The sequence below is a fragment of the Pelophylax lessonae genome (genome assembly GCF_965119305.1).
Source record: "Pelophylax lessonae genome assembly, chromosome: 7".
Lineage (NCBI taxonomy): Eukaryota > Metazoa > Chordata > Amphibia > Anura > Ranidae > Pelophylax > Pelophylax lessonae.
Window position 1 is genome coordinate 280,211,771 of NC_138774.1, and position 14,374 is coordinate 280,226,144.

A 14,374-nucleotide genomic window follows, 5' to 3' on the forward strand; every position below is an offset into this window, starting at 1 on the left:
TTTAATTATCTGTCACATAAATAGCAAACCCTGGTTATATATAGCGTGTACCCCTCTATTCCAGGAGACTCCCTCTGACTTTCAGTTGTGTCTGTGGAAAATGACATCAGAGTATATATTGAATTATTTGAAATACTATATTATATATTATTATAATATTATATGTTGTATATATTATATATTGGTATAATATATATATATATATATATATATATATATATATATATATATATATATATTTTATACAATATATATAGTTTATACAATATATATTATAATATATAATAATCAAAATAATTCTATATATATATATATATATATATAAATAATTTATATATGTGTGTATATATATATATATTTATATATATATATATAGAATTATTTTGAATATTATATACTATAATATATTGTATAATATATATATATATATATCAAATTATTTTGAATATTATATATTATAAACATATATTGTATATATTGTATAATATATATATATATATATATATATATATATATATATATATATATATATATACATATATATATAATATATATCAAATTATTTTGAATATCATATTACATATTATATATATATACATATATATATACATATATATATATATATATATAAAATACATATATTGTATATTGTGTATATTATATATTGTAGATATATATATATATATATATATATATATATATATATATATATATATATATATATATATATCTTTATATATATATATATATATATATATATATATATATATATATATCTTTTATATATATATATATATATATATATATATATATATATGATCTATATTGTAAAATAATATATTGTGTATATATATATATATATATATATATAATATGATATATACTGAATATTAAATATATATATATATATATATATTTTTTAACCACATTAAGACCGCCCGCGGCACATTTACTGCGGCAGGCTGACTCTCCTGTGTGAACCGACGTAGCCCATTTTTGACACTTTTGGGGGGGACCAGTGACATTACTACAGTAATCAATGCTAAAAATATGCACTGTTACTGTAATAATGACACTGGCAGGGAAGGGGTTTACATAGGGGTGATCAAAGGGTTAAGTGTGAGCCCAGGGGAGTGTTTTCTAACCGTATGGGGGAGGGACTTGTGAAATGATCATATAGATGATCATATACAGTGCCTTGCGAAAGTAATCGGCCCCCTTGAACTTTGCGACCTTTTGCCACATTTCAGGCTTCAAACATAAAGATATAAAACTGTAATTTTTTTGTGAAGAATCAACAAGTGGGACACAATCATGAAGTGGAACAAAATTTATTGGATATTTCAAACTTTTTTAACAAAGAAAAAACTGAAAAATTGGGCATGCAAAATTATTATTATTCAGCAATTGCGGGTGCCCGGGGAATATTGCAGCTGCTGGCCCTGTGTATCTTCTTTTCACTTGTGTGGTGCGGCTGTGATCTCCTATGGGTGTCGTCTGCTATCCTGTGGGCTTTTATTTCCTGTCCTTTCATCACTTCCTGGCCCGCCTCCTAGTTAGCCTGTCTATACAAGACTTGCTCAGTGTAACCCTCATAGCCTGAGCAACTTCACTGTTCTGTAGCTCCCATCCGTCTACCCCTAGGCTATTGTATCTGATTTTCTGTGTACCGACCCCTGCTTCGTTTTCCCATCTGTGTTTGTTTGCTGCCTGTCCTGACCTCAGTTTGTCTCTTGGATATCCTTAAAGTCTGCTGCTTACTCTGCACACGCCAGCAGTCTCCGCATCTTCAGCTCGGCCTACCTGGGGGCCGTTACCTGGTTCCAGCTTGCTGCAAATCCGACCCCACCATCAGGGGCCCTTGTGAAGAAGCAGGCTGGGGCTTAGATTCCGCGCCCTGGGGAACCCTGAGTTGGGGATCTACAAGGGCTCACTACCACAGACCCGCTGACATTTACTACTGAGAATACTATAGCTTTGACTATATGGCACTTTGTTCGTGATGTCAGGGTGATGTAGGAATTCTGGTCGGTGTAATGATATCCTGCGCTGGATATACGAAAGCAACCATTTTGTTCAAGCAGCCATGACAGTTTAACAAAGCCCCTCACTCACCCAGCCCCCTCCTCGAGATAATTAATTCCTAGAATGCGGAGGGCTTTAACTTCAAGAAACGGCCCTTCAAAGAAACCTTATCTCCGCACAGACAGAAATCCTAGCAGATATGGTTTCTTCCAGAACAGGCCAGTCGTAAATCTGAGCAACTCCATCAAGGCTGACCAGAGCCGTGTCGTAAATGCCACAACAGTCAACCTGTTCATTAGAACATCTAACAATCCATACCCAATTCATAAATGCAGACAGGAACATGACACATTAACAATAAGTATATATTTGGATGAGAAATGTCATACTGATCGAATTAAGACCAGGCATTACCACCCTATCACATATAGAATAGAAGCTATCTGTCAGATGCCTTACGGGTCAGAGGTTATTAGGAGATAGGCTGTGTTTGGTATCGATGGATATAAAATTCAATGCTGCACAATAAGCTATCAGTTTCAAGAAGGCAACTGGTAGATGTTGGAAGATATGAATTATGTTATAAATCTGTCTATACGGGAGGTTCCTTGGTATTGTCGTAAACGTTAGGGCCGCCCATAGCCACTGTGTTTATTGGTCAGGAACCTCTGTTAACACCCCCTGCGGTCTCAGAGAAAAAGAGAGTGGCAGATGGGGTTGGGAGTTCTCATGGTAACATCAAGAAAGGAACATCTATCAAGTTTGAGAACCAATCACACTGGCTCAGCTTCTGAAACCCTGATAATACTCAGGACATTGCATGCAAGTATCCTTATTTCTCAATCCTATCTTATTTTTCTAAATTGCTGAATTATGTCGCTATTTCTTTGAAACACTTTTTTATGTAAATATTTTTTTTGCACCAATTTTAACCTTTTTATTATTAAAGTTTATTTTGAAAAGTGTTATACTTGTCCCTAAGCTCTTAATGCAAACTAACAACGAACCTGTCTCTTGAAGAGTGCTACTGTATCGAATAATTCCTCTGAACATTCCTGTCTGTGGTGACAGTGCGTGTTACAGATGATCATTCTAAAGTCATAATTGGTATTTCTAAAATTACGAGCGTCCGCTGGGCTCATCATAACGTAGCGGTGATGGCAGTGAAAGGGTTAATTGCTTAATTAGCCCGGTGACAATCGCTCTCAGCCTGCTGGCATCTACATTGTGGTCCCGCAAGCTGGGAAATCTATGTGCAGGGTGCAGCTGAGAGTGGCATTGTTACGCAAGTGACGGCAGGGTGTGAGATTGCCTGGTCCTTGTTCACGAGTTAGTGAGGAGGGCAGGGATCTGATACCCGCCACCGTCACAGTCGGTTCCAGTTTTTAAAAGTGTATTTGCTTTGGAAGAATAAATCATCTCTAACATTGGGTGTCCTACTTGTGTGGATGTTGCTGCGTTATGTGAAATTACTGTATTAGAATCGTTTTTTTACATTTTAGAATGAGGTGCCTCAAGATTGCCCATAATTTTTAAAGGGTTCTTCAAGATTGCCCATAATTTTAAAGGGTGCCTCGAGATTGCCCATCATTTTTAAAGGGTTCCTTGACTGAAAAAAGGTTGAGGAACACTACATTAGGGCATTCTGGTGTCCTTCAAAAAGAATATCAGCTGGTTGAAGCATTCTTTGTCTGACTACGAGTGAGTTAAACCCAATCTAGAACTGCGTGACTTTCCTGCCAATCTGATAAGCGCGCACTGTTTATATATCATACAGTAAATGTCACCTTTCCTTTACAACTGGATTATATGGTGCGTCCATTCGTATGATTTCATTCGTATTCACTGCTGATTAAAAAGCTATTTATGGAGGATGCCACTTCAAAGAACGTAGACTATATAAAAGGCATAGCTCAGCTTTACAAGTGCCTGTATTATTAATGCTCACCCGGCACTCAACATTAATGTATACACTCTTGGGAATAGGTATGCTTATCTGACCATTCAACAGCCAGCCATGTTTTTTTTCCTCAAGTGCCAGTCTGAAAATGAAAGAAGCTTTATATTTCCACTTAAACCTGACCTTCGTATGAGGAGACGCCACAGAGAGGTCCTCTGTGCTCCTCCAAACTGTGACTGGGAGCCTCCATCTTCCGTGGTATAACGTTGGTCATAGGCATTGGAGGGCAGATAGGATGAGGTCCATTTGAAAAAATATTTTTTTACTCCAGTAAAGTGGATTCTGGCTGTTTCTGTATACTGGGCATCACCATTGGACATCATATTGGCTCTGAGGAAGATGTAAACCCCTTCCCTTCCCTTTGAAACCCTTCAGCCATCTGTAGGGTCCCCCGGCGTGCTGGACACAGTCCCGGTGACCTGGTTGCTTTGTGTCCATCGTGTACTTTGAAATGTTTTTATGACTGATTTGTTTGTGATTGTATTTCTTTCAATTTGTACATTAATAAGCACCACTTGGGTAATGCACAAGGTTGGTGCGTTCCTCTTTTTGTTTTCTCTGCAGTAGCACCAGTGTGTTGTCTTGTTGAATACGCCTGAATGTATATATTAAAGTGGATGTAAATTCATGAAATCTGACCCAGGCACATATATCTGTAGTGTTTACTTATTTCTCTCCAAAGCCCTAAGTCCCATGTCTTTCTGCTGCTCCGTTCCTCTGTTATCAGCATGATAACTTCTGACAAAGTTCACCAACACAGAAGACAAAAGCAGCTGGAAATTTGGAAGGAAGTTAAGAGACAGATAAACAGAGAGCTTGTCTATTCACTGCACAGCTCTGCAAGTTTCTTTGTTCCTCTGCCTATGTGGAGGGGGAGGGTGCCTTTCCTCCAATCAGCTCACACACAGTGTATGCCCAGACTCCCAACCTGCCGAAACAGGAAGAAAAATGTTTAACCATTTGCACTTTGTAGTGTAGAAAGCTGAAGATTGCAGAATATGGGCAAAATGTATGTAGGAGGATTTGTTTCAATCCTGTGTATCATCTGATGCTGTTCACTTCATTGGGTATAGGAGAGGGTGTACATCCACTTTAAGTTGGTAGTGACATTTTAGTAGTTGTAAAACGAAAAATGAAATAAAACATATCCTTCTATACTGTGTACATGCCTCAGTCCATTGCTTGTAGTGTGGATCCTGGCTGCTTTCTCCTTCCTCTGCTTTCTGCATGGGTCACTGCTGACAGTTTTCCCTGACACCAGGCAATCCATGGTGATGGCCTCCCACCAACCAGCTGGATAACTGCAGCAGCAGGTCACCCTCGCAGATGACATGGGCTCACCCAATGTGCATAGTCTGAGTACTAACCGGTTTTCACCATAGCTCCTGATGGTGGAGATAGGTTTTGCTGCGTGCTAGTGCCAGGTTGCGGTCCTCAGGATTGCCCCACCAGGAAGTGAGCAAGGCGGAGTCCAGTAGTAGATATAGTAGGTAAGGATTAAGCAGAATCAAACAAGCAAAGGTCAGTAACAAGTGGTCGCAGGTTGGGATCAAGCAGAAGCATAGTGAAGGAACAAACCAAAGGTCAGTAATAGGTGGTTGCAGGTTGGAAAAAAGCAGAACCATAATCGGTAAACAAACCAAAGGTCCGTAACAAGTGGTAACAGGTTGAAATCAAGCAAAAGCATAGGCAATAAACAAGCCAAAGGTGAGTAACAAGTAGTCACAGGTTGGGATCAAGCAGAAGCGTAATGGAGGAACAAGCTAAAAGTACAAGTGGTGGCAGGTTGGAATCAAGCAGAAGTGTAGTGGAAGAACAAGCCAACGGTCAGTAACAAGTAGTTGCAGGTTGAAATCAAGCAGAAGCATTGTGGAGGAATAAGCCAAGGTTGGTAACAAGTGGTTGCTGGTTGGGATATAGTCAGTAAACAAGCCAAAGGGCAGTAACAAGTGGTTACAGGTTGGGATAAAGCAGAAGCATAGTCAATAAACAAGCCAAGGGGCAGTAACAAGTGGTTACAGGTTGGGATCAAGCAGAAGCATAGTCAATAAACAAGCCAAAGGGCAGTAACAAGTGGTTACAGTTTGGGATCAAGCAGAAGCATAGTCAATAAACAAGCCAAAGGGCAGTAACAAGTGGTTGCAGGTTGGAATCAAGCAAAAGCGTAGTGGAGGAACAAGCCAAAGGTCGCAACAAGTGGTTGCTATTTGGGATCAAGCAGAGGTGTAGTAGAGGAATAAGCCAAGGTCTGTAACTAGTGGTAGCGTAGATACAGATGGCAGCAGGAGGGACAAGAGCGAGATATTGGCCAGAGAATCTGGCTTAAATAGGAAGTTCATGGGAGGAACGAAGGGTTCAAGGTTCAAGGCAAGATTGTTCTAGGAATTGTCCAGAGAGCTGTCCAGCATCCCGGGTGGCTCAGTATGAACAGACACAGCAGAGGCTGTAGGTTCAGTCCTGAGTCCTGACACAGCCCTACCCCAGAACACAGGAGGTTGACAGCCTGAGATTTGCATATTCTCCAAGGAGGCCGTGTAGAAGGTGTGTCCACTCCCTCTACTCAGGTCTCAGATTACACTCAGCTCTCTTTGCTAAACTGTGCACTTTGTGGCCTCAGACCCCCCCCTGCTTTCTGGAGTTCAGAAATATCATCTAATCTGTGTACTTTGAATGGCTCTGGAGGAGAAGGGGCCGCAGTTAGAGAGGCAAAGCATATGTAGGAGGATTGAATTGATCCCTGTATATTACCTGAGGCTTGTCACTTAATTGGGCTTATGTAAGGGTTTAGTATCACTTTAAGAGACAAACCTCAATTGCATTTCCTTTCTTTCAGGAATTCCTGTCAGATGAAAAGTACTATGACATAGAGGACATTGAGGAAAAACTGGATTCCTGTAAAAGTAAGTCCACCTTCTCATTTTAAATGGTGTTAGGCTTGCCACCCTTGTGCACCAACACCAGTGCCGGGGCAAGGTCATCGAGCGCCCAGGGCAAAGATGCCAAACTGCGTGAGTATGAAATGTACTGACCAGGGTACAGAATAGAGCATTCTGGAATATGTCCAACACGTATAGTAGTAGGGAAGCCTCAATAGTGAGTCAATTCAGAGTATGGCATTAGCAACACCATGTATAGAGTGGGGCAGTTTGCAGTATGTCATATGCAGCACAGAGGCAGCCTAAGTTATGTCAAGCACAGCAGAGTGAGGTGGTTCTGAGTATGTCATGTGCAGCACAGTGTACAAGATGGGGCAGTTCAGAGTATGTAAAGTATAGCACTGTGTACAGAGTGGGGCAGTTTAGAGTATATCATGTGCATCAGAGGCAGGGGTGGGAGGGGCGGTTGCCCTGGGTGCAATAGTTTACTGGGTGTAGGATCCTCTAAGCTTGCACATCATAAATGGGGGAGGGGGGCGCAGTTTGGCATTTTTGCCCTGGGCACTGGATGACCTTGTCCTGTCACTGTTTAGAGTCTACCTAAGGTATGTCAAATACAACACATTGTATAGAGTGAGGCAGTTCCGATTATGTCAAGTATAGCACCATGTACAGAGCAGGGCAGTTTAGAGTATACCATGTGCAGCACAGTGTATAGAATGGAGCAGTTCAGAGTATGTAAAGTATAGCTCTGTGTACAGAGCAGGGCAGTTTAGAGTATACTATGTGCAGCACAGTGTGTAGAATGGGGCAGGTTCCACATTACCACTTCTGGAACGGAAGGATTTGTCCCCTTAATGACCAGGCCATTTTTTGCAATTTGGCACTGCGTTACTTTAACGGAAAATTGCGCGGTCGTGCGACGCTGTACCCAAAGGGGCAAATCCTTCTGGTCCAGAACTGGTTAAATATATAACCTGCCATCGGGGAGAGAATGGAGTGCAAATTTCTCACAAAATATACTTTTTTTGTCAATATCCTTTATACTTTTCTTGTTAGACCGGCCAGCATGATCAAAATTCCGCTAGTTAAAAATTGAAGTATAGGTCTGTTTTAATATAAAATCAGAATAATTCTAATAAAGAGGCAGCCGGTTCTGTGATACATCATTAGAGAAGAGGACTTTTCCAAACGACCTGATCTGCGAGAATATATAAAAAATGGATCAACTACATAATCATTAAAGGTGTTCTTTTTTCCTGCGTATAACGTGCTGCAGAGCATTGCGATTCTATTTATATTGAACCTTACACACCACAATTCACCTTCACTGCCACGCGCTGTCAGGAAAAATGTCGCATGCCCATTTTTCCTTGTGTGGCAGTGTATTGGGTTATCTTAAAGCGGAGTTCGCCCCAAAAGGGGAATATGTCCCCCCCCCCCCAGTGCCACACAGGGTGACGAGTGTGACATCACTGGTTCCTCCTACGCGTTGCGTCACTAGACACGTGACTTGGTCACACTCAGCTGATCGAGAACGATTGCGTACTAGGAAGTCGTGAGGCTGGCTCACAATGAGAAATACACACAGGGCTGGCGCTACCACTAGGCAAACTAGCTAGCCGCCTAGGGCAGTGCACAGGGGTCAGCATAATGCAGGAGGATGGGGTCAGTAGGACTGTGTACATAGGTGAGGATGGAGGATGGGGTCAGTAGGACTGTGTACATAGGTGACTCCTGTCAAGCAGTGTGACTCCTGTCAGCTAATATGTATCTCTCATCGTGGACCGGCTTCACATCTTCCTAGTATGCGATCATACTCGATCAGCTGAGTGTGATGTCACTGGCTCCTCCTATACGTTGCGTCACTAGACACTCGTGACTTAGACACACTCAGCTAATTGAGTACGATCGCGTACTACGAAGGCGTGAAGCCGGGGAGCAAGTCCATGATGAGAATAACACACAGGGCTGGCACTACTGCTAGGCCATCTAGCTAGCCGCCTAGGGCAGTGTACAGGGGTCAGCCTAATGAAGCGGTTAGCAGGACTGTGTACAGAGGTGACCCCTGTCAGCTAATATGTATCTCTCATCGTGGACCGGCTTCACAGCTTCTTAGTATGTGATCATTCTCGATCAGCTGAGTGTGACGTCACTGGCTCCTCCTATGCGTTGCGTCACTAGACACTCGCGACTTAGACACACTCAGCTAATTGAGTACGATCGCGTACTAGGAAGCCGTGAAGCCTGGGAGCAAGTCCATGATGAGAATAACACACGGGACTGGCACTACCGCTAGGCCAACTAGCTACCCACCTAGGGCAGTGTACAGGGATCAGCCTAATGCAGGGGTTAGCAGGATGGAGGACGGGGTCAGTAGGACTGTGTACAGAGGTGACCCCTGTCAGCTAATATGTATCTCTCATCGTCGCCCAGCTTCACAGCTTCCTAGTACGCAATCGTACTCGATCAGCTGAATGTGACATCACTGGCTCCTCCTACGCATTGCGTCACTAGTCACGTGACTTAGTCACACTCAGCTGATCGAGTATGATCGTGTACTAGGAAGCCGTGAAGCCGGCCCACAATGAGAAATACACACAGGGCTGGCGCTATCACTAGGCAAACTAGCTAGCCGCCTAGGGCAGTGTACAGGGGTCAGCATAATGCAGGGGTTAGCAGGATGGAGGATGGGGTCACTAGGACTGTGTACATAGGTGACTCCTGTCAAGCAGTGTGACTCCTGTCAGCTAATATGTATCTCTCATCGTGGACCGGCTTCACAGCTTCCTAGTACGCAATCGTACGCGATTAGCTGAGTGTGACGTCACTGGCCCCTCCGATCTAATCAGCATCTTGATAGGCCATAACTAAGGCACAACATATATCATCAACCCAATGTGATAACCACTATGCATACTTAACTACAATAAACGCCAGGACACCATTTTGGAGTAAAATTGGCCGTATTGGCCATTTAATAACAAATAACCAAATATAACAAAACATTCCTTAAAACATTAACAATATTAATAATACAGTAACCCTAAACATAAGGTTGCAGATCTTTGGAGGCACACAGTATGAAACATCCACATTGTATCTGCGTAACTACTTACACGACACGGTCCCCAGCCGCACCACACCGGCTCGGAGACAACCCCAACTCTCTGCAGATACCTCACAGTTCAACCTACCAGGTAAACCACCATTAACTGGTATTCCACATGGAACTCCTTACCTTAGATGGGTCCCAAATATGTGTAGCACTGCCCCCTAGGGAGCTGCTGAATGTGGATTCCCCTGGGTTACCCATAGCAACAGTCTGTAAAACTTATCACTTTAAGACTTGGCTCAGACAATGAACAGTCCAGGGATTTGGTTTTTGTGTTTTATTTTAGAACTTGGATGGGAGAAGGGATGAGTGGGATACTCCAACTTGAACTATGCACAATTTCTGAGAAAAACTGACTGTAGTGTGTGCAGCAAGCCCACTGCTTCACCTTGCCACTGAAGTGAAATAGAAGATATGTTCCTGAATTAGAAGATATGCTCCTGAATGAATTCCTCTTCAGGGTCCTAACCTGGCAGCCCCTTTCTCACTTCCTGTGCATGCTAGCGCCTTGTCCACTGACTATCCACTGGAGTGGTCCCCTTCCTGGGCAGACCCCTGGCAAGCTTTCCGGTACTCACGAACACTGTTTTTCCCTGGGTTGCTCTGCCTTCAGCTCCACTCGTCAGTATCCTGGACCTCCTGGCTCAGCATCACACACTTGGTCCACTAGGCCGACTGCCTGTGACCACCTTCCTTGCTGACAGGAGGAGAGACAACCGTCACCCTCCCCCTGGGACCTGCTTCCCGCCCAAATACGCCCTGTCACATGTGCCTCCGGCTTTTATGACCTATCCCAGAATGCACCACTGTTGTGCCAACCCTCTGGGACAGCCACAAAAGCCTGTGTGTCACTGGCTTAGTTTCCTCCACTGTCCAACAGGCTCTCCCATTGGATACAGTGGGGACACTCCCTCAGCCCAGATGAATCACGCCCTGGACACATGCAACAGGCAGAACTAACAATCAGGCCCCCCTCATAAGCAGATAGAGCTGCTAAGCTTTTACCAATATAGCACCTACCTAGGAGGGTGCTACATATGATAATCACAGCAGATTTTACAATGCCTCCAAAGACCCCAACCAACATGCCGCCATAGCCATAAAAAGGGGATTGATCCAGTGTAGGGGTGGTAGGGTGGGAACTTTCTCCATCAACGTTCTTCCCTTGGAGTCCCTCCTTCCACCATGTACCCTTCCATCACGGTACATGTACCCAGTGCTCTATTTTGGCCTAGGCCGACAAGGCCCAGGCCTAGGGTGGCACTTTGCAGGGGTGCGTCAAAAAAGCCGCCCCCCCCCTTCCACCTTAGACTCTATTGGCCACTGATTTCTAGAGCTGCCTTTCTCACCCCCTCTCTCTCTCACCTCCTCTCTCTCTCTCTCATCCCCCCTTTCTCTCTCTCTCTCTCTCACCTCTTCTCTCTCTCACCTCTCCCTCACAGTCCCCCCTCTCTCTCTCACACCCCTCTCTCTCTCTCTCACCCCCCTCTCTCTCTCTCTAATCCCCCCTCTCTCCCTCCTCTCTCTCCTGCACATCCCCCTCTCTTTCTCTCTCTCATCCCCCTCTCTCGCTCTCATTCCCTCTCTCTCACCCGCCTCTCGCTCTGTCTCTAATCCCCTCCCTTATCTCCCCCCTCTATCTCATCCGCCCTCTCTCCCCCCATCTCTCTCTCACTCCCCTCTCTCTCTCACCCCCCCTCTCTCTGTCTTTATTCCCCTCTCTCATCCACCCTCCTCTCTCTCTCTCTCATCCCCCCTCTCTCTCTCCCTCCCTCCCTCACCCAGCCCCCTCTCTCTCATCCCTCCACCCTCTCTCTCATATCCTCCCTCACCCACCCCCATGTCTCTCTCCCACCCCCCTCTCACTTTTCTCTCGTGATATCTCAGGGGTTTATGCTGGGACTTGTAGTCCATCAATTTTGGAGGGAGTCGCATCCATTAAAAAGGAAGGAGTGGGGCAAATTTACATAGGAGGGGGAGGGGGACACCCAATTTTAGTCTTGCCTAGGGCAGCAAAAAACAAAAATACACCACTGCATGTACCCTCCTATCTTCAACTTATAAAATTATCCCTCTCTATCCCTAATGCCCCCCCCTATTTGCCCAGTCATGTTGGCCCTAAGACTTTTTTTTTTTTGCTTCGGGCTTCTCTCCCCTGTGAGGTGGATGGATTATCTTGGCAAAGGAGAAGCGCTCACTAACACAGATTTAGCCAGATTTGTGAACAATATTTGAGAGAAATCGGCCTTTTATGTACATAGAAAAAAGTCTTAGATCTTTGAGTTCTTCTCATGAAAAATGGGGGCAAAAACAAAAGTGTTGCGTTTATAATTTTGTTCAGCGTATAATAGAGTTACAGAAGTAGACCTTTTCTTTAATACCTCTCCAAAGACCTCGACAAGAGCTGCATCCAAATTACACTGAAAAGAACCCACCACATAATCCCTTTAGATAGTTTCGGAGCCAGATAATAGCGATTTTTTTCCCCGCACATCCTAGGATTGGTTTTATGCACTGGGCTCTCTGTTAACATTATGACTGTAGGTGGAAAGCTATGCGCTGTCACACACTGGAGGCCTTCAATAGAGCTGCCTCCTCCCACCCACTTCCATTTGTCTATCTCAAGATTTCCCCAGCGAGGTCCCACAGAGACCTCATTGTGTGAGTGGCAGCATTCCCAGCAGCGGTGGAACGTTCAGCTGTTCTCCATGATACGTCTAACATGGACCGGGCCCGATGTCACCGAAGAGCCTTCTTCGGAATCCACTTGAGATGCGGAGAAGGAAAAGGCGGACATTGGATTGGTGTCCAGCTCCATCCGAGTGTTGTTTCAGCTGCACATCTGTCTTGTAACCTCAGCTAGCTTCACTTTGAAAGATGAGTTTGCCAGATGATTCCGTGAATGGAGATTTTTTTTTTTTTTTTGTAAAGAGCTTTGCATATGAAAAGAAAGGGAATCTGACCATGTTACTGACAGCAACTTCAATACCTGGCACTTTTACCCCCTTCCTGCCCAGGCCAATTCTCAGCTTTCAGCGCTGTCGTACTTTCAATGACAATTGCGCCGCCATGATACACTGTTCCCAAATTAATTTTTTATCATTTCTTTTCTTTTTAGACAGGTAGAGCCTTATTTTGGTGGTGTTCAATCACCACTGGGTTTTTTATTTTTTTCTAAAAGACCGCAAAATTTTGAAAAAGAAAACGCTTTTCTTAGTTTCTGTTAGAAAATTCTGTAAATAAGTAAGTTTTCTCCTTCACTGATGTGCGCTGATGAGGCGGCACTGATGGGCAATGATAAAATTGCACTAAAAAAACGGCACTGATATGCAGCACTGATGGGTACTGATAGGCAGCACTGATTAGTGCCACTTATGGGCCCTGATAGGCATCATGGAGAGGTGGCACTGATGAGGAGGCACTGATATGCAGCACTGATGGGTACTGATAGGCAGCCCTGATGGGCCCTGATAGGCAGCATGGATAGGCGGCACTGATGAGGAGGCACTGATATGCAGCACTGATGGGTGCTGATAGGTGGCACTGATGGGCCCTGATAGGCAGCATGGATAGGTGGCACTGATGAGGAGGCACTGATGGGTACTGATAGGTGGCACTGATGGGCCCTGATAGGCAGCATGGATAGGAGGCACTGATAATTAGCACTGATGAGTACTGATAGGTTGCACTGATGGGGGGGCACTAATGGGCAGCACTGATGGGCCCCGATAGGCAGCATGGACAGGCAGCACTGATATGCAGCACTGATGGGTACTGATAGGCGGCACTAATGGGCAGCACTGATGGGCCCTGATAGGCAGCATGGATAGGCGGCACTGAAAAGGAGGCACTGATATGCAGTACTGATAGGTAGCACTGATGGGCCCTGATAGGCAGCATGGATTGGAGGCACTCATATGCAGCACTGAGGAGTACTGATAGGTTGCAGTGATGGGGGGGCACTAATGGGTGGCACTGATGGGCCGTGATAGGCAGCACTGATGGGTACTGATAGGCGGCACCGATGGGCCCTGATAGGCAGCATGGATAGGAGGCACTGATGAGGATGTACTGATATGCAGCACTGATGGGTAATGATAGGTGGCACTGATAGGTGGGATTGATGGTCAACACTAATGGGCCCTGATAGGCAGCAAGTATAGGTGGCACTGATGGGCAGCACTGATGGGCCCTGATAGGCAGCATGGATAGGCGGCACTGATAAGCAACATTGATGGGCACTGAAAGGCAGCACTGATTGGCATCACTGATGGGCACTGTTGGTGCTGCACTGATTATAACCAGCATTTCAATTACTCCACCCCCCCCCCCAAAAAAAAGATTTGTTTGTTTTTCAACTGAGTTGTACAGTTTATAGGTCACATTGAAGGTGGAAAA

At 44.3% G+C, this 14,374-nt stretch overlaps 1 protein-coding gene across 1 annotated transcript in view; it reads left to right on the forward strand.

The window, feature by feature from the left end:
* Window positions 1-14,374, forward strand: part of AIF1L (allograft inflammatory factor 1 like) — a 108,001-nt gene that overhangs the window by 35,806 nt on the left and 57,821 nt on the right. The window contains exon 2 of the mRNA XM_082263107.1: window positions 6,819-6,885. Coding sequence (XP_082119233.1) covers window positions 6,819-6,885 — 67 coding nt within the window. The remainder of the gene's footprint in view (window positions 1-6,818; window positions 6,886-14,374) is intronic.